Source organism: Natrix helvetica, assembly GCF_964273705.1.
Source record: "Natrix helvetica genome assembly, chromosome: 1".
Lineage (NCBI taxonomy): Eukaryota > Metazoa > Chordata > Lepidosauria > Squamata > Natricidae > Natrix > Natrix helvetica.
In genome coordinates, this window is record NC_138548.1 from 236,299,808 (window position 1) to 236,326,926 (window position 27,119).

The 27,119-nt window shown below is 41.1% G+C and overlaps 1 protein-coding gene across 2 annotated transcripts; it reads left to right on the forward strand.

Moving 5' to 3' along the window:
- Positions 1-1,051: 1,051 nt before the first annotated feature.
- SOX9 (SRY-box transcription factor 9) lies at positions 1,052-26,580 on the forward strand. 2 transcript variants are annotated; one of them, XM_081939213.1, is made up of 4 exons: positions 1,052-1,186; positions 21,545-21,948; positions 23,454-23,707; positions 24,319-26,580. In XM_081939213.1, the coding sequence occupies exons 2-4, from the start codon at positions 21,545-21,547 to the stop codon at positions 25,137-25,139; spliced, it is 1,479 nt and encodes a 492-aa protein (XP_081795339.1). In that variant the 5' UTR covers positions 1,052-1,186; the 3' UTR covers positions 25,140-26,580. The 2 variants fall into 2 exon arrangements, with proteins under 2 accessions (XP_081795339.1, XP_081795338.1); XM_081939212.1 differs by lacking the exon at positions 1,052-1,186 and having other exon boundaries at positions 20,502-21,948.
- Positions 26,581-27,119: the final 539 nt, after the last annotated feature.

The window sequence follows — 27,119 nt, forward strand, 5'->3', positions numbered from 1 at the left end:
ATATAAGGAAACATCATATTGAATCTTTTGGGTTCCTCTGCTCCTGAAACAGAGGCTGAGAAAGTCAAAGGGTAAGGCATCTTTCACACATCAAGGAGAGGATGACATGGGATTTAGCAGCCCTGCAAATAAATATTACAAATAGTGCAGGTGTGTTTGATTCCTTGTAACCCTCCTGTCCCAAACGCCTCTACAAATTTGCTTTGGAACTACCTTTTGTACATATTCCTCTAGAGAACCTAATGCCAAAATGCCACAGCAGGTGGCAGCCTCTGGTTGACTGTGGCTAAACTTTTTTAAAAAACCAAACCTAATCAAGGTCATAGCAAATCTGTCCCTGAATGGGATACCATCAGGAGATCCTAGTTTTTATTCTGTTGCCATGAAAACTGTGTGGAGATGCCCACCTCCACTGTGAAATAAATCTCCACAATGAGGACCATCGATGGCACATGAAGGGAGAGATACTTAGCTGCTGTCGCCGATCTTAAGTTGTTCTTCCGTTGGACTTACAGAACTCTGTTGCACTGATGCTTAGCCTTGAACTCCATCTCTAACATCAGCCCTGCTAAAGGTCACTCAATCTGCTTCCTGCCATTTTACACCCCATCTACCTCCAAACCACTCCACCCTTTGCTCCTGCCAACCCCCATTTTGTAATGATGGGCCGCTTGCTCCTCAAAACCACCAGTCGCCGAAGGCATCATCAAAGACCCTGTTTTCCTTCAGGTCCAGCTAAAGCAACGTTTGACACTGCCAGGCAATTTCTGAGGGCAAAATAATAAGATGTTTTTCAAGGAATGTCTTCATGAACCTGTCATAGCAAGAAAAGAGCCAAATTCTTCCTTTGTTTCCAATCTGTACTCATACAGCCCCCCCTCCTTCTCTCCCCCCCTCCCACCTTTCTCTTCTAAAAAATAAAGGCAATACAATAGATCCTTTCAGCCTCTGCCAAGCTGCTTCTCAACTCGACTCAGATAAGCACTGGCAGGAAAGGTGACTGTCATCAATATTTTGGTGAATGTTAACTACCTGGGGACAGCTTTGTGAGGGAATAATCCCAAGTAGTTTCGAAGCATGTTTTAAAACACAGCATGCAGGAACTCCTCCTTCAGACCCTTCTTGTCAAACAAGCATTTAGGCAGGCCAGCTTCCTAATTGCAAGACCAAAGTCCTCCTTGTCAAGGTATGTTCCCCCATCCCGGGTGCTCTTTCTATCCCTTTTTCGTTCCTTCATTCAGAGAGATCTTTCATCTAAAAAAGCCTTGAGGGTGGTAGGACATTTTCCCCCTTTAATACGTTCCTCTGGGACAGTACGTTAAAAATCTTTTTTTGAAAAAATTGTGTAGATCTAGAACTGTTATGTGTTGGAGATCAATATGAAAGCTGCAATCCTTGATAATCCCAATTCAGATTGCCGATCTACAAATTATTATATGGACAATTTTGGTCAATCGCCACTCTTCTGCAGGACAGAAATAACGATCTATTGATCCCTGTACCATTTTTGGTATTCAGCTTGCTGAAATAATGTATATTTGAATTGTTTTGAGTCCTCAATAAGGCTTTATGTTTTTTTTCTTTCTGAATCTATGCTCCCTCTTTAAAATGTTTATATTCTCTGGTGTTATGTAGCATCATATGCCACATTTGCATTTATAATTATCATAGTTTAAGGGACTTGCAATTTTCATAACAGATATTTCTGATATAAGGTTATTCCACTTCAGAGGAATGTCTAGGAAAGGTATCTGCGACACCTGACACAATAAAACCAGGCAGGAACCATGATTGTGCCAAAGTATTACTTATCTGAACTTGACTGTGCAAACTTCTTAGGTAAACCCATGTTTGATTATCCTAGGGCTTGGGATAGCTCCCAAGCCGTAGGAATAAATGTGCACGTTTTTGCAAAAGTTGGGTAGCAACGAGTCCTCCTTTGATCGAAGCTGCAATGATATATTTGCTGCTTTTCTTCCCTGTCATTATTTGGAGATACGGTATTTGCTCCTTTTGTTTGAATAAAATATTCTCCACCTATTAAAACATTAGATGGCATGAAAGGACACAGCCGAACAAATATATGTTGGTGAATGTGTATGTGTGTGCGAGCTCATGTATATCGGAGGCATCTGCAGCTACAGCTCTAAATGCTATGAAAATGGGGAAAAACATAAATGTAGCTCAAATTTAAGAGTATGATAAATTGTGAATTAGAAGACCATTATTAGATTCAGTTCATTACTGTCTCAACAACTTTTTTCTAAAATAGTGAGAGAGTGTGTGTGTCTTGGGACCAGCCTAGGTCAAAAGAAGGAAAACTAGGGTGCTCCAGATGTTTTGAGCTTTCCAACAGTAGCACTCCAAGGGCAAGGGGCTGCTCAAACCTAAAATTTTAGACTACACCAGGCTATCTGTCCACAGTACTGCCAGGACCTATCTTCCTCTACTATACAATCATATTTTTATTTTCCACTTATGGGCATAGGTATGCCTGCAAGCAAAAGGGCATTGGGTTTATCACATATGCTCACAAACATTTACTGCTCTCAGGCACACGATCTACCCCAGGAGAGGCAGAATTAGAACCCTTGTCATCTTACCACACTGGTGTGCAGTGCACAACTGAGATTCGCTCTTACACAAAATGTGTTCCTGTATTCTCTAACACAAATCATTCCAATCTGATTCTATATTCTGTGACAGAGAGATAAACTCAAGTCGGTATTAAAACTAGTCTCTCTCTCTTTTTTTTTTTTAGCCTAGCCTACTCTACCACTTTGTTCCAACAATAAAATTGGGACGAGGGCAAATATCCCGTATGCCATTTGCAGCTTTTAGGAGGAAGGGTCTAGATGAACTAATCTGTAAATCAAAAGGCTCAATTCCAGGCAGTTTATCAAGCTACAGGCTTATTAGTGATAATAAAAACTAATAAGCTTATTAGTTTACCATGCTGAATACAATAGTAGTCTCTATCAGTATCTTCAGATATTTCTTTTAATCGGTGTTTTTGATTAGGCATGTCCTAATTTCATTATGCTACTGCTTGTTAAAGACTTTCCCTGGAGATTTTGATTAATTTCATCAGTCAGCCAGGGAAAGGCAAGGATTTTTATCATGGACTATATGGGTGTTATCATCTAGAATTAATGAATAGCTAAGAAAAAAAATGTCCAGATATAGGGAGTTATTGCATACAAACCAGTGGTATCTAAATAGCAGTAGCGTATAAATTTGTGTCTCTCCTTACACTCATACATAGCCATATACTTGGCAATCTGTACACATTATGAAGTAAAGAAATCTGAGTTTTTAAAACAAATTCTCCATGTGTAAACAAACTCCCCACCTTGAGCAAACCTCAAGCAATCTCTGAACAGATTTTTCTATTTCTAAAATAAATCATTATTCCAAATGAGTGTGGACCTGGCCATTAGATTATCCAAAGGATTCGATATTTGGGGCATATTTTGAAGCAACTCAAATGAACTATTTTATAAGTTTGAGTAGTGAATACTTTTTCTTTCTTTCTTTCTTTTTCTTTCTTTCTTTTTCTTTCTTTTTTCTTTCTCTCTCTCTCTCTCTCTCTCTCTCTCTCTCTCGCTCTTTCTTTCTCTCTCTTTTCTTTCTTTCTTTCTCTCTAATTTGAAGGACTAGAAGGGGAGGGAAGGGGGGGTGCTCTTTGGCCCATAGGAAATCAATGACCCAGAGACATCTGCAAACGATTAGGATACAGACTTCAGGTAGCTCATAGGAACACGTGCTATCCATATTACACTCTGCAAGTATATTTCCACAACTTTACTTCTGCAAATAAACAGTCTGGCTTGTCCTGCATTAGCAAGAAACTACACAAACAGGTAGAGAGAATGGCTGTTCTATTCTCTCTTCCAGTTCTGATGGATTTCTCACAAGCCATCGCTTGGGCATGTAATTTGAACGATTCCCTGGCAGTAATTTAACACGAGCCTGGTTTCTAAACAGAATATGGCTAGCCTTAACTTACTGTCATTTATTTATCTCTGCTATGAAACATCATATATAATTTTCACAGGATGTTAGCTTTGACGTACATGTCATAATTTAACAGCTGCTTGCAAAATATAAGAAAAATCAACACTTGGAGCAATAATAATAATAGTATAATGTAAAATAGACTGGTTTACAACATTGCTAACATAATTTAATTTTGGAACCGCTCGTAATTGCTTGAGATGAGAGATTGTAATAATTTCTTGAACAGAGAAGAATCCGTGTACTTCAGACTTAAATCACTTATCTGCAATTTAAGTACTCTGAATTCCAGTAGATATATATATATTCTCCTTACATATTCATGCATGAATATTGAAAATATTGCAGTCAAATGATAGACTCAAATAGAATCCTGAAAATAAATACAGTAATGCTAAATAAAAATTAGACCATGACTGAACTAGTAAAAAAAAAAGGGGGGGGAAATCAGGAAAAATAAATTATAGCTTCACCTTTTCCAATATGCCCTTATTAGGTCAGACTGTTAATAGTTTATGTTATAATCAGCCATACGGAGAAAGTGATTAAATACTGGGAAAGTCAGGGATCACCCCCTTCAAACCAATAAAACTTTTATGAACATCATGTTGAATCAACAAGGTTGTTGTAACCTCCCCCAACAAGATTTAAACCTGATTAAGCTCTTTGGGATGGAAAGGGACCAGTGAGATTTAAACAGTCAAACTGAGTACCTTTCAACTCAGCAACTGCAATGAAATTATCAATTCATGACCCTGCAGAGGTATTCTTATTGATTGCTTATAAATAAATTCTCCCTTTTGAGTCAAACACACAAAATCCCTTAGAATTTTTTCTTATTGTGAAAACTAAGGGGTGGGGGAAATACACTGGAATCCATGGGGTTTTGGAAAAAGGAAGTTCTCCTTTTGTGTTTGCTCTAAATCTCAATGCTGATGACTCCCCCAGAACAAGCTATTCAGATAATTTTATGTCTAAAGGTCCTTGCTGGCTAAGGAAGTTCCTGCCCAGGTAGATTCTATGCGCACATGTGAACATACTCACTGAACTTGCAATAGGCAGAGCTTTATCAGATTGTTCTCAAGACACATGGCAATAGGGAATATAATCCAGTTTCATCTGAATGCTTTGATAATCCATTGATTTTATCTAAGTGAAAGGAAAATAAAAGTGTTCAATGTGAGCTTGACTATCCTCCCTGAACGTTACACAATCATCTTTGTTTAATAAAGGGATTCTGCTGTCTTCATTGGCAGGCTGTTTTGAATGTGATGAATTCACACATTCTTATCAGAATAAATTTTAATATGCCTGAATGGAAGATAAAATGGATTAGAAAAGCCAATATTTTTCAGGTGCTTTGGTGTTCAATTGCTGTTAGGCTAAGCCGAATATTTCCAGTGGAAAGATAACTAAGGCTGTAGTTCAGAGCACCTGCTTGCTTCTGCTGACAAACCTATCTTTTACATTTTGTTTCCAAAAAGTCCGTAGTGAAGGGAGGGAGGGAGGGAGGGAGGAAAGAAGGAAAGAAGAAAGGAAGGTTTACTTAGGCAAGTGATTCTATGCATGCATTTCTTAAGTTTAAAAAAAGTTCCAATGTGATGAATATTAAGAAAAATATTGTACTTCTCCTTTTCTATAAAGTGCTTAGGATTCACTGCTTATTCAGGCAGAAAGCATGGTCAAGAGTTTGCTTGGCGTCATTGTTTACATCTTAGAACACTGACCAAAATGCTCTGAATGGGAATTGTGGAAAGTAATGAGATCAACAAAGATGAGGAAATATTTAAGCAAAACACTTTAATTTTTTTCCCTCTTCAAAGCTTGCTTTAAGTGCATGTGTAGAGTGGGGGGATTGTCAGAATTTTGCACACCTATATATTCAAGTTTTTTAAAAAAAATCATTGAGGCACTACTATTTGGCCCTCTAAAGTTTCATTGAAGAATTTTAAATGCATCCTTATGTCAGCTTGAAGACAACTTTTCATTCTAAAGAAAATAAATTGCAGCAAAGCGGGTTAGAATGAATTATGGAATTTATTAGTTGGAAGGAGTATTTAAAGTAGAATCCAGTACTCTTGTTCAGCACAGAAATCCATTAAACTGTCTCTGAGAAGTGGCCACCCAGTCCCCATTAGAAAACCCTCAGCAGTGGGAAGTCAACAATTATTCCAGGAAGACGACTTCACTATCTAAAAGCTTAGAAAAATCCTTTAGCCTTAAGCTCCTTTCTTTTAATTGGGCCTCTGGTCCATACCCTGCTTTCACTTTCAATAGAGAATACCCCTTCCTGCCCATCACAGTGTTTCACATGGACCTCTACAGGGGAAAATAATCAATGTGCATCCTATCATAATGCAAAATCCTTTTATATATAAGCCATTATGATTCACAAGGGCATGTAAGATGCAAAACCTTACATGCCACACGACACACATTTCATTATGTTGACAGAATCTCAGTTTACTGGGACTGTTATATAGTTGTACATCACTATCACCTCATCTCACTCAGTCTTTATTTTTTATAAAAAGCCAAACTCCATTCACAATTCTTCATAGGTAATAAGTTCCAGAACTTCTATCATCCTTGTAACTCTCCTTTGAATTCACTCCAGCTTCTCCATATCCATTGACATAGCATTGCAAATACGGTCTAGCCAGCAGCAAGTATAATGGAATGATTGCCACTGGTGAACCAAATTCAATGATTTGGTTAATGCGGGCCAGGAGTGCTGTTGCATCAGAGGAATTGCTCATGTTCTGCTGGTAGGACACTGGTACTCATAGATTATCATTTGCATTGCCAAAAATCAAACCTTCCCACTTCCTAATTATGCGTTTGATGTTTCCTACCAAAAGGCTGGTCACAAGTGAAAACTATCCTGTTGGACACTGGTTTGAGCCTGTTAAGACTACCATAAGACTGCCAAGGTCATTTTTAATTATGATGCTGTTCTTTAAATCATTAACTAATCCTAGATTAATGGCTTAAACAGATTTGATAAGCATCCCTTCCATTTCATCCTCCAATCCATTTATAAAGAAGTTGAATAGCAGTGAGTCAAGGATGAAGATTTTGGAGATTTCACCAAATATTTCATTCCAACATGATGCAGAACTATTAAAAGAAACATTTGGATCTGACCTAGTAATATTTAGCTACATTCCTCCTCCTTGTCCCACAAGGACATCATGAGAGTGATACATTACAGTTGTCCTCGACTTACAACCATTCATTTAGTGACTGTTTGAAATTACAACGGCACTGAAAAAAAGTGATTGATGACATGTTTTTCAGACTTACAACCATCAGAGTATCCCCATGATCAAATTTCAAGAATTGGCAACCGGCATGTATTTATGTTGGTTGCACTGTTCCCAGGCCATGTGATCCTCATTTGCAACTATCCCAAGCCAGCTTGCAACAAGCAGAGTCAATGGGGGAAACCAGGTTTGCTTAACAATCAGGTGATTCTCTTAACAGCTGCAGTGATTCGCTTAACAGCCGTGGCAAAGCAGGTTTTAAAATGGGGCACCTCTCACTTAGCAACTGCCTTGCTTAACAAGAGAAATTGTGCGATCAATTGCGGTTGTAAGTCGAGGACTAGCTGTATATCTAGATCCGTTACTTGGCTGACCACATTATTTACCTTGTCATTTAATTTTAAAAAAAAAAAAGGGGGGGGGAGGAAAGATTCATCTGTTATTACCATATTTGTTCTTCAGAAATTACATGTTAGGTCCTGGGAATTGTAGTTCCCCCCCCCCATCCCCACATATTGAGGGTTCCTTAGTGCTCTCTGAGCTTTCTTGTTTTCTTGCAGATGTTTCATTACCCAAACTAGGCAACATCATCAGCACTGATGATGTTACTTAGTTAAGGTAGTGAAATGTCTGCAAGAAACAAACAAGCTCAGCGAGCACCATGGACTCCTCATTTCAACCCTGAGCTATAAATAGGTAAAGGTAAAGGTTCCCCTCGCACATATGTGCTAGTCGTTCCCGACTCTAGGCGCCAGTGGTCATCTCCGTTTCAAAGCCGAAGAGCCAGCGCTGTCCGAAGACATCTCCGTGGTCATGTGACGGGCATGACTAAGCACCGAAGGTGCACGGAATGCTGTTACCTTCCCATCAAAGGTGGTTCCTATTTTTCTACTTGCATTTTTATGTGCTTTCAAACTCCTAGGTTGGCAGAACCTGGGACAAGTAACGGGAGTTCACTCCGTTACGCAGCACTAGGGATTCGAACCACTGAACTGCCGACCTTTCTGATCGACAAGCTCAGCATCTTAGCCACTGAGCTACAAATACTCTCCTTTTATTTTCTCATAAAGCTTGATTATCTATTCTTGACCAGGACAGGCACCAGATTAATTTATTTGAGCTCTTCTAGAGCCCTACCACTACTAGAAGCCTTTTCTCCTTTTTGAATATTAAAAGAGCACAGGCTCTTCCCCAATTTCTGCAGCTCACAAGTTTTCCAAGGGTTTTCAGTGATTACAGGCATCAATTCTATGATCACTTTTATCAGGTATTTCATAAACCCGGAATATAATTCATATGTTCCTCGATACACAAATTTATATAAGATTACAATGTGCATTCTTTCCATATTTTAACAATTCTGAACTGTTTTTCCTTTTTTTCCTTTCCTGGAACATGTGAGGAAGAGCTTTACTTTATTTCTTCATTTAAAATGTATATATAGACGCCCATCTTTCAGCCATCCCTGGGCAGCTACCAATCAAAGAATAAAACTGCAGCTAAAACCATTAACCATCATGGTAAAAACTATAAAACAAAATCAGTTAAAACATAAAACATTGAAAAACAACAAAAATCTGGTGAGGACTCTGAGAGAAGACAGATGCAAAGAATATGTTAAGTAGCTTTACATTTTCCATATGACCTGATATTACTTATCTAACTTTTTTATGCAACAGATTAATAGCTTGCTTGGCACCTTTTATTTTGCCATTGTATAATTTTATTTTATTCTGAAATAGACTGAAAATCAGGCAGACATAGAGAAATAACAGGGACTTGCCCAGGTGGTCTCCAGGGGTCAAAAGGTGACTCAAAAGTACAGCTATACAGTATATTTCATTTTCTAATGGATCATTAGAATCTTATTTTATTGTAAGAGATTTATTGAGATATTGAGTTTACAGCTAAAATATTTGTTTGACACAGCTCATTTCATTATATAAGACCATAAAATATTAAATCAAGCATTAAATTAATGCTATGAATTTTATAGCAAATTAAGACATGCACTTTAAAATCTAGATTTTGGACATGGTGCAATTCCATGTATAAAATTGCAGCCCAAGAATGGCTTCCAATTAAAATTAAACTCTATATTGCATTTATTTTTCAAATTTCTAGACATCAAATCATATTCCCACAATTTAATTAAACATTCTTCCAAAGAGAGAATAAATGGATTTTTATTGGAAAATTGTATATAATTCTTGTAGCTGCTGCAATGCCAATTCAGTATATACCGAAAAGATATATGTCTTAGTGAAATTTAGTAAGAAAATCTGAGGTTGCAATGGTATTGCAACTTTCAGAATTTGTTCCCTTCTTTAATAAATCATTTTCCAATATTATTATACTTTATAATGTGAAAAAAAGGATTCACATTCCTTACATTTCCAAAGTTTTTTTAAATTATTTTTTTCATTTTAACAATCCAACCTAGAGTGATATATCAATTGTAAAATCTAATAATTTAAGAAAAAATGTTCCTTCAGACTTATTTTATTAATACGCCCTACCCAAACTTTTCCTCTTAAATTGCTTTCGTCTCCAGATTAACCTCATTTAAATGTTAACCTTCCTAATTTCCATTTGTGTTCATCTGGTTAGTAAGCTCTTTATTCATCCACATAGGCATCTTGAAGCTTTTCTCGTTTTTGTTTTCAGGATCCCCTCTCCTTTTAACTTATGATTTAAGAAATTGTAACAATAGCATACCTACATTGCAGCTGAAGTCAATAAATTTGGTCTCTCTGAAGGCTGAGATACTTGACTAACTAATCTCAGTTTGTGGCATTTTTGGCGTTCTGATTTTGGCAGTTTGTTTGCAGATGTTTTATTACCCAACTAGATAACCTCATCAGTTTCTTCTGACTGTGTTGTCTTGAAGTCCTCAATGAAGTTGTTCCTTTTCTCCCCAAGTTGTCTAACACCTTTTGTCTATCGACCAGTACTTCTCTGTCAGGATTAAATCCAGAATTACTGACTTTTAATTTATTCTTCCACTTCTGCAAAATGAAGTGGTTAGCAAGAGAGATCAGAAATTTTTTTGAGCCTTCCATGCTTGGCTGAGTTAGTTTTCCTTCAGATTTCAAGTTGGTTGAAATCTCCCATTATTGCTATAGCCTGCCCTTTAAAAAAAACATTTATTGTCCTCATGTTCTGCTTGGATAAGTGTCTATAGTAAGTTCTCATGTTAATATCCTTTTTGCTTCCTACTTTTTTCGATCTTACCTTAATACATGCATGCGTACACACACGTATACACACACACACACAGAGAGAGAGAGAGAGAGAGAGAGAGAGAGAGAGAGAGAGGGAGATCCCTTTTTGCTGGATCTATTTCTTTTGAGTAGGTTGTATCCTTCAAGTTCTACTTTCTAATTGTGACTCTCATCCCATCATCTTATGTGATAATTATCACTTTTGTATGACGATAAATATCACATTTGTTTTTCCATATTAGGACTTTCATTACCTCAGTCCCACCCCATTTGTTTTCAGGCCCTTTGTTTACAAACACTGGAAACTATCAATGTTCACTATCATGTTTTGAAGATTTCTGATACCATTTCCTGTTTCATACCTCCTTATCACATGCCACCATATTCCTAAGGCCCAGCAATTCCCGCCCCCCCCCTCAGTTTTAATTTAAATCCCTCCAAGTCAGATTTGCACGCCTCTTGCCAAAATATATTTTCCCCTCTCCTTATGAGCCTCCCAAGAATCCATTCTATTACTCTTTCAGGCCTCTTCCAAGCATCCTATTATTCTTGCTGACCAGTTTTTAACCAGTTGATACCCTTCTCCTATTTTCTCTGTTTCTATGTAACTTTATGTGCCCTGTTCTTCTCAGAAGGCTCTTTTTTTTCTGGGCTTCTGTGGAATCTCTCTGTGCAATAACTGTGGGCTCTTCCATCTTTCTAAATGAGACCTGAAGAAGAAGGTCTCTGATCATTTCATCTTCTCCTCCAGTAAGGAATCAAGCCTGTGTTGCAACAGGTACATTTAGTTTAGCATATTCTTCTGGGAAGAAAGCAATCCTACCTAGTAACTAGCAAGTTCCTGCTGGTTTTGCCTTAATATCCACCCTTTTGATTTGTTCTTTCCTTCATTAAATTCCATCACCATATTCACAGTTTGCTTTGCTGGTCAAGAGGTTCTCCAAGCCATTGGCTGAGACTACTGTAACTAAAAACAATCCATAGGAAACTCACGTTTACTATGGTAAGTACAACACAAGCCTTTGATTCAAGAAACATAGTCCCAAGAGGTGGTCATTAAAAAATAAACACTATATATATTGTACTAAAACTGAACTGAAAGGAAATCACTTTTAGTTCAGTTTTACTACAATATATATAGCATCTAGGGACGTGGTGCCTCAGTGGCCAAGGCTCGTCAATTAGAAAGGTCGGCAGTTCGGTGGTTTGAATCCCTAGTGCCATGTAACGGAGTGAGCCCCCATTACTTGTCCCAGCTTCTGCCAACCTAGGAGTTCAAAAGCATGTAAAAATGCAAGTAGAAAAATAGGGACCACCTTTGGTGCGAAGGTAACAGCGTTCTATGTACCTTCGGCATTTAGACATGCCGGCCACATGACCACGGAGACATCGTTGGACAGTGCTGGCTCTTCGGCTTTGAAATGGAGATGAGCATTGTCCTCTAGAGTCAGGAACAACTAGCACTTATGTGCGAAGGGAACCTTTACCTTTACCTTTTACTATATAGCGTCTATTAAAGAAGCAATGTTGCCTATTTGTTTTAGTCAATTCATTGTTTTACGGTACAAATTCAGTTAGGTCATCATGTGGAATAAATTATCTGTATTAAACATATTTGCAAATTTCAAATATCTGACAAATGGATTATTTATAAGCAGGAAAGAAGCAGAAAATAGGATAAACCTATAGACAAATTTTACTAAACCTCCATAAATTAGTTATTCAGTTTCACAGTGTATATTGCCACCACATGTAAAAACAAGAAACCCTGGAGAAAGCACATTGGTTTATCTCAATGTCTGATAATGATGTTGCTGTACTAGATTTCCTTTAAACCATTCAGATAATCTACAGCTCCTACAAACTCTGACAAAAAGGCACTAGAACTGTTCAAAAATCCTCAATAAGAAAGTTTTCTGATAGAATCAGTGTGATGTTATAACCCTTGAGTTTACACATCAGTCTTACTGGAGTTCTGATTTGCTTACAAGAAGTAGATTAAAATCCCTCACTAGCTCTTTATTTACCATTCTACTGACTCTGTCTGTTTCATGCTGAGATCCCTCCTCACAGAAAAAAACTTACCGGTAAGTGTAGCTACTCACAAGTAAATTCCTACAGAGTTCAAGGGAGATTTCCAGGTAAGTGAGTACAGCATTATTTCTTTTTTTTTTCAAGAGAAACCATTTACATAGAATGCACTAGTCTTTTTGCTACTAAATGGTGAAGTTGTTTCTTTTGAATTATAACTGTTGTTGTTTTTTTCAATATTTGAAAATCATATTTTTGCAGAAGTGCAAATCAAATTGGTAGCCATACTGTGGCATTGTGAAATAAATATAATAAATATGTAACTGTTATTAAATTTGATCCTTAATTTTAAAAGAGAGGGTTTTTTAAAAATGCATTTATTTAACATAATGCAGAAAACATTGAATATAACAAAACAAGAAGTAAAATAATTTGGGGGATTGATATTATGCATAGAAAGCAAACTTTTCCAACATGGCTGGGAATTTTGGAGGTTACCAAATTGGGAGATGGAAATACAAAGTAGTGTTTTTAATGAATGAATCAAGGATTGTGACTCTTTTCTCTAAATGTATAAAATCAAGACATAAAACTTATTGTTTTATTTGTATATCATTCTACGTCCACAGAAGTGCAACTGCAACCTTATTTATATCTCTTAAAAATAAATACAGAAAAAGGTAATGAGAGGATCTGGCTTTTGAAAGCACAATTTTAATGGGGTTAGAAATTGTTGGAAATTGGAATTATACTCCAATGCAAATTAAGTATCTTTCAGTGCAGCAAAATGTTGCAGTGTAGTAAAATGTTTAGCATGCGATTCATCATCCTACTGAAATTATTGTAATGCAAAAGTCTTTCTTAATCTTTTTTTAACTAAGTGGCCAAAACGGCTAAGAAAATATATCAAAGAAATAATTTCCAGGGTTTTTATAGGTGTTAATTGGTGCATACTAGAATTCATTGTAGAATAATTTACTTCTATAAAACCTTTCTCTCCAGAATCCTAAATTATTCCACTTCACTAATTTTCTTACATTCAGAATCTGCCTCCTTGGGCAGCTTTTGAGTATACCTGAGCATAGTATTTATTGCATAGACATGCACACATGCATATATGTATATGTATATGTATACTTATAGGTATGAACATGTATATGCACATCAGTGGTGGGTTCTGACTCCTATTGCAACAAATACGCTGCAAAGGGGCCGGGCATCCACCAAGTGCATGCGCACAGCGCACACATGCATATCCACTGCCCACGACGCTCCAGCTGTATGTCCCTTGTGTGTGCGCAAATGCCCCGGTCGGCTCAAATAGAGGTAAGGAGAGCAGGTGGGCGAGCAGGTGGGCTCTCCGGAGCACCATACCGGAACAGTACCTGGTGCTCCCAGCAGGCACCGGTAGGCCCATCGTATCCCACCACTGATGCTCATGCACATGTACAAGTCAGGTAACTATAATTCACTATTTCTTTCTGCATCAAAATGCAAAATAAGCAGGAAAAAAAACCTCTTTTGCTATATTGGCAAACTTGTGGTGATGGATATTATGACTGAGCTAGATTTTCAGCGCCTTGCAGGACAAGCAGCCACAATGGATGATTTAGACTTAGACTAACTTTATTGTCACTTTGAATGTACACTAATCAGCGTACATCAAAATGAAATTTCATTTTGCATACAGCTCTCAAAGAGTCACCACCTCTAATATACATTACATAAACATGACAAAATAAATACATACAAAATTATGCATATACCCACATATATTATATGACAAAGAGAAACAGTTTGGATGTTCAGATGGGGAGCAAACACACTGCATAGTGGAACTTGAAAATTTAAATCAGAAGTGGACAACATTGCAGATTTGGGGATCTGCAGCATTTCTTATTAGCACCTCATCACTAACCCGTTAATCAAAACCAGGTAGAAACTCCAAGTTAAGCCCCAAGTAAAATTAAATGGAACAACAACAGAGGGAAGATGAGTCAATGGCTCACCCTACACCATCAATAGGCTTATTATACAGAGGGTGGTCAAAGAAATTATTGCCCTTGATTCAGGATTTGAATACTAAACTCTCAAAATGGCTATTAAAACCAGGCCTGGTCAAAGACAACCATTTAAAAAAGAAAGGGAAATACCAGGAGTAGGAGATGACAGTATAAGGCATTGCAATGTTTTGTTTTAAATATCAATTTTAAAATAATCCCTACAATTAAATGACTTCCTATTAACTATTAAATGTTAAACTGTGGGTAGTCAAAAACTATTGGCAGCAGCTTACTGCCCATCATCCAGAGATCAGCATTCAATTACAGATGTCTCTTTGATCACCCTTTAATTTCTCCCACAATTAACCTATAACTTTGTGCAGCAAGTCACCAGAGGTAAAGCTTGACTTATCGGGTGTCTTTACCTTTTTGATTAACTAGAGCTGAGCCTAAGGAAGGAACTTTACCTGAAGCTCAGCCAAACAAAGGATGAGCAGGATCTCATAAACAGAAATTGTTCTATGATAGGTAATTTCTACACAAGTCTAACAACACCAGCCAGCCAAATTTTCTTCACTATAGTAAAGCACAAAGAGCACTTGCTCACTCACTGTCTATCTTTCGATTGGCTGGCAAGATGTAAGGCTGAGCCGCTCTTCACTGCTTACTAAAACTGGAGTCAATTCTGTTTATAGTGGTGTCAACTGTGAAAGGCATAAAAGCTCAATTTTAAGATATTAGCTCTTGCCCCTTTTTCAGAGTACTTGGAACAAATATCTGTCCTTCTTTTTATTAAGAAACGGGAATGAGGGATATCAGGATGTACAATATATTCCTCCCTCTAGCCTTCTGAAATTAGAACAATTTAAAGTATCTAATGGAAATACTATCGCTTCTTGGGTACATTTAAAAACTTTTCTCTGCGCACAAGGAAATCACAGCCTTTGGATTTCCATCCAACCTCCAGTATTTCCGTGGATCTTCGCTGGAGTAGGTGGGTGGAATAAATAAAACATTATGAAAGGAACTGACATGGGTAAAATGCCTTTGATAAAAGCAATTTAACGGATTAAAGGTGAGCTTTTCCAATAACAAACAAAAAAAATTGATTCCTATCACACACTTTATTTAAAAGTGGATTTGCATGGTTTGGAAACAAACGGAATTATTTTATCCCGATGTGAGGTGTTTTGGGATGGTGGGGTTGGCGGTGGTGAAATGCATTAGTTAGGCGAGATTTGCATAAAGCAAAATCCAGGATCCTCTCTTCCCTATTGTGTGCCTGCGTGTGTTTCGAAAGGGCTTCCAGTGCGTCTCTAACATAGATGCCTTTGATGTCTCGAGAGCAGTGGCCACTACAATCGTTAGAAAAATCGGAGTTTCCTTCCGCGGCGGCTCAGAGCTCCCAGCTCCCCACCGGCATCGCCCCACCAAAAACTTTCCTCGCGCCTCTCTCCACGGCGGTGTTCCCCCCACCCACCCATCCACCCCCAGCGCCGGCTGGCTGTCTGGCTCTTTTTTGCTTCAAACCTTCTCGCCGCTTCGTCACCGCAGGTTTGTGGGTGACATCACGCTTTGCAAACAACAGCTCGGGGGCCCGAGGGCTCAGCGCGCCCAAGGGAACGAACGGGACGCGTTACAAAAAAAAGTTTTTGGGAAGCGCGGGGGAGGGAAGGAGGCGGCGAGGGGGGGAGGATGCTGGATTTGCAAATCCTGCACGTAACTCCAGAAACTCGTAATCTAGCCCGGGATGCCAATATATAGCACTTCGCAAGGACCCCCAAGAGGTGTCGGGTTTTTTCTAGCAACGACGAACCCGCTTGGACCTAGGTTCGCGTGATCTGCACCCGTAGCGGTCCTAACCATCCCTCCCGACCCCCCTCCTCCGGTAGCGCGTCAAAGAAGCGCTCCGAAAACTTTAGGGTAGCAATGCGATCGAGGATAAAGCCGCCGGCCCCCTTCTTCCCCCGCGCCGCTTTTTTGAAAATGCAACTTCTCAGAAAACTCGATACTTTCCCCTTATTTCCAAATTGGCTGTAAAGACATAGGAATAAAAGGGGAGAATCAAAAGACAATAGCCGTTGCGATCCATCTCCGCAGCCATCGGGGAAGTCCAAATATAAAGCATTGATAATGGCACGGTTTACATGACCTCTCTTTATTGGTATAGGGGATGATTCCAAAACCCATTTTATTATTATTATTGCTCAATCAGATTAAAATGAAGTTTATGGGTGGGTAGAAATATAGATCCATAGACAGGGATGGAGATGTGATCGCGATCATATTGCTTCTGCTTTGGGGCAACTGATATTTTAGAACGAAGACAGTTAGCCTTAGTCGCTTGCTTCTCATAACGTCGTTCGACGAAACAATTTGTTTTTGTTTATTCCTGCCTATTCGGTATAAATGCGCAAAACTACCTAGTTTTCCCGATCTCTTAATTTTCGACAAAGTCTGATATTTTTCCCCTTTTCTTTTCCGGGAGAAATGTTTTTAGTTTGACACAAGTGAATCTTTTTGCCCCGCCGAAGAAGCCCTGAACAATAATTCTTGCTTCCAGTCTCACAACCACCTTCTCCGTTAAAGGAAAGTGTTCGTGCCCTAAAGTCATAACGAAAGAAGAGAATTAGCCTTCCCGGTGGCATTTAGGACTAAGATTTAAACGGAATGCAATAATTAACTGCTGGCAAATATGGTGCCAAACTGATCGTTTGTTTCCCTCTGAACTAGGGAAACAAACTGAAAAGTACTGTTAAATGTTGCAAAAAATATACAAAGCAATTGATTCACTTCATGGGTGTTTTTTTTTTCCCTTGTGAAAGCTTCTCCCTTTCCTATTCCCTCATCGATCGGTTAACTCCCCCCACCCACCCGTTAATTGTTAAATATAGTGGGTCGGGGAGACACTTCTATATTGGCGTGATGATTAAAGAAACAGATCTCACCATTTATATTCTGTACCTCACTCAAACCTTTTAAAACAATCCCCCCCCCCATCTAAATAGAATATTCAATCGGATATTAGGATCACTCAGTCCGTTGTGAGATTTTCTTTTTTAAAAAACGCATAATCTCCTAAATACGTGGCCTTTGGAAACGGTCTAGCAGCACAAAAGCTACAGGAGTAGAGGAGAGGGAAGAGGAGAAGCCGAGTTCCGACGCAGACAACTGGGAATTGGAGCTGCGCGCGGATTCATCAGAGAGGCCGTGGAGTCAATGCAAATCGCCTTTGCAAGGGAGCAACTCCGTTCTACGGGGATTTTAAAAAAAGTCGGAGCTTGTGTAAACTCTCGCCCCAGTATGGACGTTGAGCGAAGAGCAGAGCGCAGGTCAAAAAAAAAAAAAAAAAAAAAAAGCGGACAGGACGAAAACAAACCTCAAACAGGGCACTCTTTCATGTTTCCCTGTATTGATGTAAATGGCGATCATATTACAATGGGAATTGTGATACTTTAATCATAGGGTCGTGTGAAACGATTTTTTAAATGCACCTAAGAAACTAACCTCTGCAGTCTGTGAAACGAATTAGCCAAACTAGAGCAATCTCAGTTTAGGACTGCAGTGTCTCGAAACCGAACATCTCTCTTAAGAAATGTCCGGCTGAAACGTCCGCGAGTTGGTTCAGGCTCGGAGAAGCTAAGATGTGCAGGCAAATTGCGGCAGGCAGTTGCTTCACCCGTTCTCACTCGGGACGGCAAGGCAGCTGCCTTCCTTCGCTCTCTTCTCTCGGGATTGCGGGAAACGGCTGCGCGTTTCCCTTTCAACCCCGACCTCACTTGGCGCACTGGGGTGGAGGGAGTGAATAAGCATCTTTTGGCAACCGGGAGGGATTGGATTTCAAAAATGGCTTTCCTTCAAATAATTCGGAGGGGAGAAACACAGGTTTATGTGCTACTTCGCCACCTAATCTGGCAAATGAGACCCACTGAGGTCAACCAAACGTTTTCCACCTTAGTATTGCGCTGCGTTTCCTCAGAATTATTGCCCAAATTGTTTTCCCACGAGATTTATTCCGAGGTAAATAATTATGGCCGTCTTCACCGGGCACCTTGTGTGTCTATATTTCCTACTGATACACAATTGTGCATCAATGTTGTGCATATCTACGTTGCAGTCTTAAATGCAAGGCGGGTGCGTGGTAAATGGATGATAATGCAAAGAAGCCACTGTGCACACCTGAGAAAATTGTGGGAGGTGGGCGCGGAGAGGTGATTTGAAGTAGCCAGAGCCAGGGGGAAGTTCCGCTCTCCGCATCAGCGCCACCGCCACCTTTATAAACATATTTGAGAGCAAGAACTGCCCCGTTGTTCTAAAGCCCTTTGATAAGTTTATCACTTGCATTGACTTTAATGCGATTTCATCAGCAGATTTCATTCATTTCATCCTTGAATCGCAAACGGGGCAAAAGAAAATAGATGACATTGAAGGCTGACTGATGAAATCGCCCGAGACTTAATCCGTGTTTTAGTGTGCGCGGTGGGGAGGGGGCGTGTTCTGCATGTATACGAGTGTGCGTGTGCGCGCGTTTTAACAACCTTCAAGAAATATCTCTAACATAAGCACTAAGGCGGTTAGTTTCTGAGCCTATGGCGCCCCCTCTGGATAGAAGTGGGAATTACACTTTATCTGCCGCAAAGGTGATTTGTTTATATAGAAATAACTGTTAAAATTCCAAGTTTTTTTTTAAAAAAAAACCAAGACTGAAAGGAGAGTGGAAAAAGCGCAAGCCAAGCCAAGCCAAGGAAAGGGAAGGCGCCTGTCCTCCCAGGCAAGACAACACGACAGCTAATGATTTAAAGAATCGACAATGCGGGAAGCAATGCCCATCGTAGATGGGGTCCCTAAGAGACCTTGCGTTTGCAGAAGATGCCCGTGTTGTCTTTCCAGCCTCGATGAAAGGGCGATTATATCAAGAGGCCAATCCATCACCAAGTGCGCCCTGTTTCTTTTTGGGCCATCTTGACTTTTCAGATTGCTTCGTTTTACTTTTCCGCCTCACTTATCCTGGGCTCTGCACTGACAACTTAATTGTCTGGTCAGTGGCCTATTTTTCCTCCTCTGCCTCAATTAATTTTAGAAGAAGAAAAATATTCCGGGGATCAGTCCTTAATTTTAAAAGCTCACTCTGAAATCAGCGACGACTTTCTTGGCCTTTACAACTAATTTAGTAAAATTGTTCGCCTCTCTGAGGGAAGGAGGTCAGGGCAAGATATACACTCTGATCTGAAGTTTGTCAATACATTCAATAAGCAAACTCAGATCTTTAATAGAAAGGACTTGGCTTAAAAGAAGAAGAACCCGCGCCTCTGATTATGATCTATATTCCCTTTGCAAGCATAGTCTGTTCCCATTTCCTAAAAGTAGGCAGTCCGCGTTCTGTGCGGTTTAACTCAGTCCTACTGGATCCAAAGGAAGGTTAATTCCCAAGTTAAATCGGAAGTCTAACCTAGGTATATACCTGCTATATTTTTTACTTTACAAATGCTTAGTCAACACAGCCTGAAAGGGAAGTCTGGTCATATAGCTTCTATAAAAGGGACCATTTTTGATAACTTCGTTTAGAGGAGATTGAGCTGTCATTTAAACACTTTTATTAAAAAAGAAAAAAAAAGGCCATTAGTCTTACTTGCACAAAGCGTGGTAAATTACTAACCGCTTGTTTAGGAAGGTTATTCTAAATGACTAAAAAAGGTCGCCTTATTTAAGAAGTATCTAGTTTTTTCTTCCTCTCCCTCTCACTATACCCCAAGTCCCGCGAACGGCAGCTTAGCGCGTCGTCTCCTTCTTCGCCTTGAAACTTTTCAGCACGAGCGAAGCATTAAGATGAGCAAAATCAAAACAAAACCCTCCCCTAGGAGAATGAGTCACAAACCACTGACTTGGGGGGGGGGGGAGAGGAAGAAGAGGAGGAGGAGGAGGAGGAGGAGGGGGGGAGGGTGAGAGACAGAAAAAAGCAAGTTCTTTCTCCCAAAAAACCGGGAGGTCGAAGAAAGAAGATACTTCTGCTAGCTAGACGTCAAGCCCTTCCTTCCCCTTTGCAAGCAACCTCCAAAGATCTGCTTCGATCGATAGAGTTGGGGGGGGGGGGGGTTGAAAAAAAAAGCAAGGAGAAATTTACTGGGAGGAATCACAATTCCCGCAACAGTTGGGAAAGTACAAAGAGCCAACTGCAGCGTGCGACCAACTTTCTCTCTCTTACACACATACACACACACACAAACACACACACCTCCCTTCGCCTCGGCGCCCCCTCCCTTTCTAGAGGGAGGAAAAAAAAAACTTTTCCAGCCAATCACCGTCGTGCCAGCCCTTCCCAGCCAGGGCTGCCATTGGCGTTTCTACGACGAAATGGGAGCAGAGGCGAGGTATTTATTAAAGAGAGCCGCAAGTGAGCGTTAGGAGAGCCGAGGTTGAGCCTCGCAACAGACGATTCGGGGGAGCCTTTCCGACTTTTCGCGAGCCCCACCTCTCTCCACACACACACATACACACACACAGACAGACACACCGGCACTCTCAAGCCGAGGAATTCGTCTCCCTTCTTTCAACAGGGAAATATTTTTTTTCTCTCTCTCTCTCTCCGCCTCGTTCAACTTTCGCCTCTCACCGACTCCGCTTCGGACGGAGCGGGAAAAGCCAGTCCACATGCGCGCTTCTTGAGAGCGGGTTTTCCTCCAGCGGCGACTTCGCTAAGCGCGCCCGCCGGCCGAGTTTTCTGCAAACGCCGCGGCTTTTTTTTTTCTTTTCTTTTTTTGGGCGCTAGGAGCGCGAGACGCTTTAGCCCGTGGGGCGCGCGCGCGCGGGCTTTTTCCTCTCCACTCCTGTCTTAAAAGAGACGTCTCTCTTGCCCCCCCTCCCTTCCCCGTTCTCCTCCCCCGCCCCCTTTCTCCCCTCCGCCTCCATTTTTTTCTTGTTTTATTCCCCCCCCCTGCTCCCGCCCGCTTATATTTTTTGCCTTCGCCCTTTTTCTCGCATGAATCTCCTCGACCCCTTCGCGAAGATGACCGAAGAGCAGGAGAAGTGTCTGTCCGGCGCTCCCAGCCCGACCATGTCGGAGGATTCCGCGGGGTCCCCCTGCCCTTCGGGCTCTGGCTCGGACGCCGAGAACACCAGGCCCCAGGAGAACACCTTCCCCAAGAGCGACCAGGACCTGAAGAAGGAGAGCGAGGAGGACAAGTTCCCGGTGTGCATCCGGGAAGCCGTCAGCCAGGTCCTCAAGGGCTACGACTGGACCCTGGTGCCCATGCCCGTCCGGGTGAACGGATCCAGTAAGAACAAGCCCCACGTGAAGCGCCCCATGAACGCCTTCATGGTGTGGGCTCAAGCGGCGCGGAGGAAGCTGGCCGACCAGTACCCGCACCTGCACAACGCCGAGCTGAGCAAGACGCTGGGGAAGCTCTGGAGGTAAAGTTGGGGCGAGGGCAGCCGGCCAGGAAGCGGCTCGGGGCTGCTCCCGGGAAAGGGCGCGAAGGCTTGCACTGGCAGAGGTCTTTCAGACTTGGCAACTTTAAGCCTTGTGGAGTTCCAACTCCCAGAATTAAAGTTGCCAAGTTTGGGGACCGTGCAATCTCTGCCAGAGGGAAGTGGACAGCGCTAGAGCGGCTGCCTTGGGTGGTTGGATGGCTCGCCCGGAGCTCCTTTGGGGCCACGGCTTGGGATTCCTGAGGGATGCCTCGCAGGAGCCTAAGCATCTCTAAAATCCTGGTGCCAACACCCCCTGTAAAAATCTAATTCTTACTTTACTCAAAAAGTGAACTCTACTCACCTGGAGGAAGCCTAAAAGGCCACTAACCTGGTTTTTAAACAAAGTTCAAATTGCCCCCATTAAAAATCAAATTGCACCCCCCCCCTGGGGTGTGGGCCCCACATTGGGGACCACTGGTCTTGTCCGATGGCAGGAGGCTGGAACTGGGCAGGAAGGCAGGCGGGCGAGCCTGGGCGCACGGATGAGGAGGTCTCTGAGCTTTGCCCGGGACTCTCTTTCAAAAAGGGGATCTGGGGCCAAAACCTTGCCCCCCCCCCTCCTCTCTCTCCTCCAGTCTAATTTTGTTTTAGGGGCGGAGGGGAGAGGCAAAGAGTAGAAACTGCTGAGTTAGGGTTGAACAAAAAACAGAAATGACAAAGTTAATAACTTGAGCCCCACTCTGGAGAAGAACAGCACATCTTGGGTGTAATGATGATTGGCACAAATTAGCAAGCGACAACCAATAAGAAGTTGGCTTGGAAGAATGACTAGCAAGAGAAACGTGGGGTGGGGAGGCAGGAGAAAAGAGAAAGTGAGTCACCTGGCTGAAGCATAAGCTAATGACTTGCAAAAAAAAGACGACTAAGGGAGCCACTTTTGTAGATGCAGAATGCTTGGGGTGAGTTTAGATGTTAATCCCCCAAATTGAGGAATCCTGGTATCTGAGCTGTGGCTGAAGTTGCTTATGTGCAGGTGTCTATAGTGTTTGAGTAGGATGAGAAAAGAAGACTGGTTGCTATTGTGTGTCTTCTTTCTTGCGGGGAAGGGAATAAGGCTCCAGAGTGATTGGAAGAATTGCTGGGAAAGGAGTGGTTTAAGTCTTTTTTTTTCTTTCTTTCTTGCAAGAGGTTCTGGGAAAGTTTGCAGTGTGTTTCTACCCAGAGGGAAATTCAGGAATAGCAGACTGCTAAAGGCTGCTTTTCCTGGTGCCTGTCATTTTATATTGAATTTTATACATCATATGTTTTGTCCTCTGCATTATCAGAAGTTCATTCTACCCAAGTTTGGGTCTTCTGACAGCTGCCTGCAGCTGGCCTAGAGGTGCAGTGGCAAGAACGTAGGGTAAATTTCTAGCAAATCGAACGTGCTCTAAGTAGTAAAATCAGGAAGCTTAAGCTTTGGGTAGAACTTAATCAACCAATGCATGGCTTTTTTTATTGCTCAGGTTATTGAATGAGAGCGAGAAACGCCCATTCGTGGAGGAGGCTGAACGCTTGAGAGTGCAACATAAAAAAGACCATCCAGACTACAAGTACCAGCCACGAAGGAGAAAGTCCGTGAAAAACGGACAGGCTGAGCAAGAGGAAGGATCGGAGCAGACCCACATCTCTCCGAATGCTATCTTCAAGGCCCTGCAGGCAGATTCGCCCCAGTCTTCATCCAGCATGAGTGAAGTACATTCACCTGGAGAGCATTCTGGTGAGTGTGCCAACTTCCCCTCCTTGGAGAAGATGAGGAAGAACATCCTGTGTGGACAGGTCTTCTAAAGGCAGTCCAGTTAGCAGCCTGGTGCTTTTCTGGAGCAGTTTGCCAAGGAAACATAAAAGAGCTAGATAGCTATTGAGAGAAGGCAATAGCTTTCGTGTACCTACAAGACAGGTCTTCAAATAGGTCATCCTGTCAACTAATTGCTTTGCTGAGCCATTCCACCAATAGTACTAATCTTAGTTTTCATCTCAGTGTATTACCATCATTTATAAACTATAAACACCTGTTATTGTAGCCTTATAAAGCAGCCAGTTTTCAACTACATGCAACAATCTGCATTGGTACTTCATTCTTTTTGGCAGGCTCTCCATCGTCTCCTTTGCATCCAGCCAGAGTTAATCTTTAGCTAAGTTATCACTGCCATGCAACACCTTCTGCTCATTAAAAGTGGCCGCTGGTGGGAGTTTTATGGCCCTCTGGCTGTGCCTGTTATCAGAAGGGAAAGAGACCCAGGTGTGGCTTGCTTGCCCTGTGACTTCAAAGGCATCAAAGAGAACCTGTCCCCTTTGTAACAACTACTATCTCCTTTGTATTCCTTACAGGGCAATCTCAAGGACCACCTACTCCTCCTACCACTCCCAAAACAGATGTCCAGCCTGGTAAGCAGGACCTGAAACGGGAAGGTCGCCCACTGCAGGAAGGAGGAAGACAGCCGCCCCATATTGACTTCCGAGACGTGGACATTGGGGAACTCAGCAGTGACGTCATCTCTAACATTGAGACTTTTGATGTTAATGAGTTTGACCAGTATCTCCCACCCAATGGCCACCCAGGAGTTCCAGTCACCCATGGTCAGCCTGGCCAAGTCACCTACACAGGCAGCTACGGGATCAGTAGCACCACAGCTACCCCAGCAGCCACTGGGCATGTCTGGATGTCGAAGCAGCAGCAGCAGCAGCAGCCGCCACCTTCTCAGCAGCCACCCTCCCAAGCTCAGCCACAACCACCGCCCCCACCGCCGCCGCAGCACACACTCACCACCCTGAGTAGTGAACCAGGTCAGCCTCAGCAGAGGACGCATATTAAGACCGAGCAGCTCAGTCCCAGCCATTACACTGACCAACAGCAGCATTCACCTCAGCAGATCAGCTACAGTTCCTTCAATCTCCAGCACTATGGCTCTTCCTACCCGACCATCACTCGCTCCCAGTATGACTACACAGACCATCAGAGCTCCAATACCTATTACAGCCATGCTGCCAGCCAGAGTTCCAGCCTTTATTCTACATTCACTTACATGAACCCCGCCCAGAGGCCCATGTACACCCCAATTGCAGACACTACGGGGGTACCTTCCATTCCTCAAACCCATAGCCCACAACACTGGGAACAGCCAGTCTACACGCAGCTCACCAGACCATAAAGTTCTGAAGGATGGTGTCAATTCCCCAGACTTACAAAAATATTTTTAAGCTAAAAGTGAATGGAAGAGAGGAAAAAACATCCCAGAATGCATTGTGCACTACAGCAGCCCTTCAAAACTGACCAGATTATTCTTAGTCAAGAAACATTCCATGATGGACTAAATACTTTGATTTGAAGGCAGGTTTTTTTTTATTTTCTTCAAACAGCCAGCTTAGCTTGCATAGGTATGAACTTGTTAATTATTTTTTAACAATAACTAAAAACAAAAAAATATGAAAAAATATAAACTCAAAAGTATTCCTCTGTGAGGAATATTCTCTATTTTAAATATTTTTAGTATGTATTGTGTATGATTTGTTACCAATATGATGGAATTTATACTTGTTTTTAGAGAAACTTTTAAAAACTGCTTTTTCCTTTTTGGGGAGTGGGTGGGTGGGTGGGATGGGGACAGTTGAACCACACTTAGCAAAAGAATATGCCTTAGCTTTTTTCCCTGCTGTCAGAGGTATTTTTCTATAGTTAACAGTCATTTTTAGAGACTAAAATGTGTGCATTAAAAATCAAGGAAAATGAAATTTTGACAAAAGGAAAGAAGTGCCCATTAACATGATTGTGGGAATTTGGAAAGAGACTTCTATTTTTCTAGCATGGAAATAAAATACGGGGAGAAAAAAGATGAAAGAAAAAGCAAGGATATCTTGAGCCTTAAAGTAACACTATCAGACGCCTTAAAGAAAAAATCCTGTGAAATCTTCCAAAAGACTTGCACAATTATCTTCCAACCTGCCAAGGGAAAATATGGAACTCCCAAGAAGAGAGCTCAGTTTTACAGGTCTGAAGCTTTTTAATTATTATTATTTTATTTGCAACTACAAGCACCAAGTTTTGAAGCCAGAAGCAGCGTTCTCTACCTTGATCCCTTATCTTCAGTTTCCAACACCAGGCCAATATTTGTGAGACAAATGCGGTCACTCGAAAAATCAAGAGTCTTCCCTGTAAATTGCATGAAAAACTAGAATACTTTATTCCATGAAGACAGCTTACAAAAAGAGGAGATGGGAATGACACAGGAACACCAGCTTTAGCAAGGTTCATGGATGACAGTAGTAGGTGGTTTTTCTTCTTTTAAAATTATATATATTTATTTTGTGAAAAAGATGTTTTTAATCAAGAGGTTTGTTTTTCAATATCCCCCTTCCACGTTAGAAATCTTTGTAATGTAAACAGAAATACCAGCATCTTACTCAGAGGGTATATGGTGCCTAATTGTTAAATTATGGTCTAAATCAATAACCCTTTATTTTATTTATCTCTCAGTCTTTGTTTTTGTATTTTATTATTCCTTCGGAATGTGTCTTAGGTTTGTACAAATACCTGGCTCCCGTTTGTCTTTCTATCTTTTCTATTTCTTTGGTAAGAATAAACTGGAAAGCTTTTGTGTTGTTTTTCTCATTGTACAAACAAAGCATGGCTAATTAGTGTATCACTGAGTTATTTCTGCCTGAATACTTTTAAACTCATGATTTGGACTGGGCTAAATTAATAGAACAGCATGCAGAGCACAGAAAGTAAGAGTGGACTTGAACCATTCTTTCGTTTGTGAAAAATCCCCCAGGTTTTAAAGCCAAACAGCAAACAGCAAATCCACTGTATCGCCTTAAGGTTCCACCTCTTTATCCTTTTCTCTGGGTAGGCCTAGGCTTATTCTGCCCAAGTGAATGTAAACCAACAAAGCAGGGAGTGGCACATTTCCATTAGGACTTTATTTATCTGTCCCTTGAAAGTGCCATAGAAATGAATGGATGCTGTTGGAACCACCAGACAATGGATGCTTCTCAATTTGCCTAACCAGCCTTTCTCTTCATTTGGGAGGAAAATTAGAGAAAGCGACACTGGTGAACTTGTGGCCAAACAGTTAAAATATTGCTTTTGGAAAAAGTTAGCCAACTTTTTTTTATTTTAAAATGTTATATTT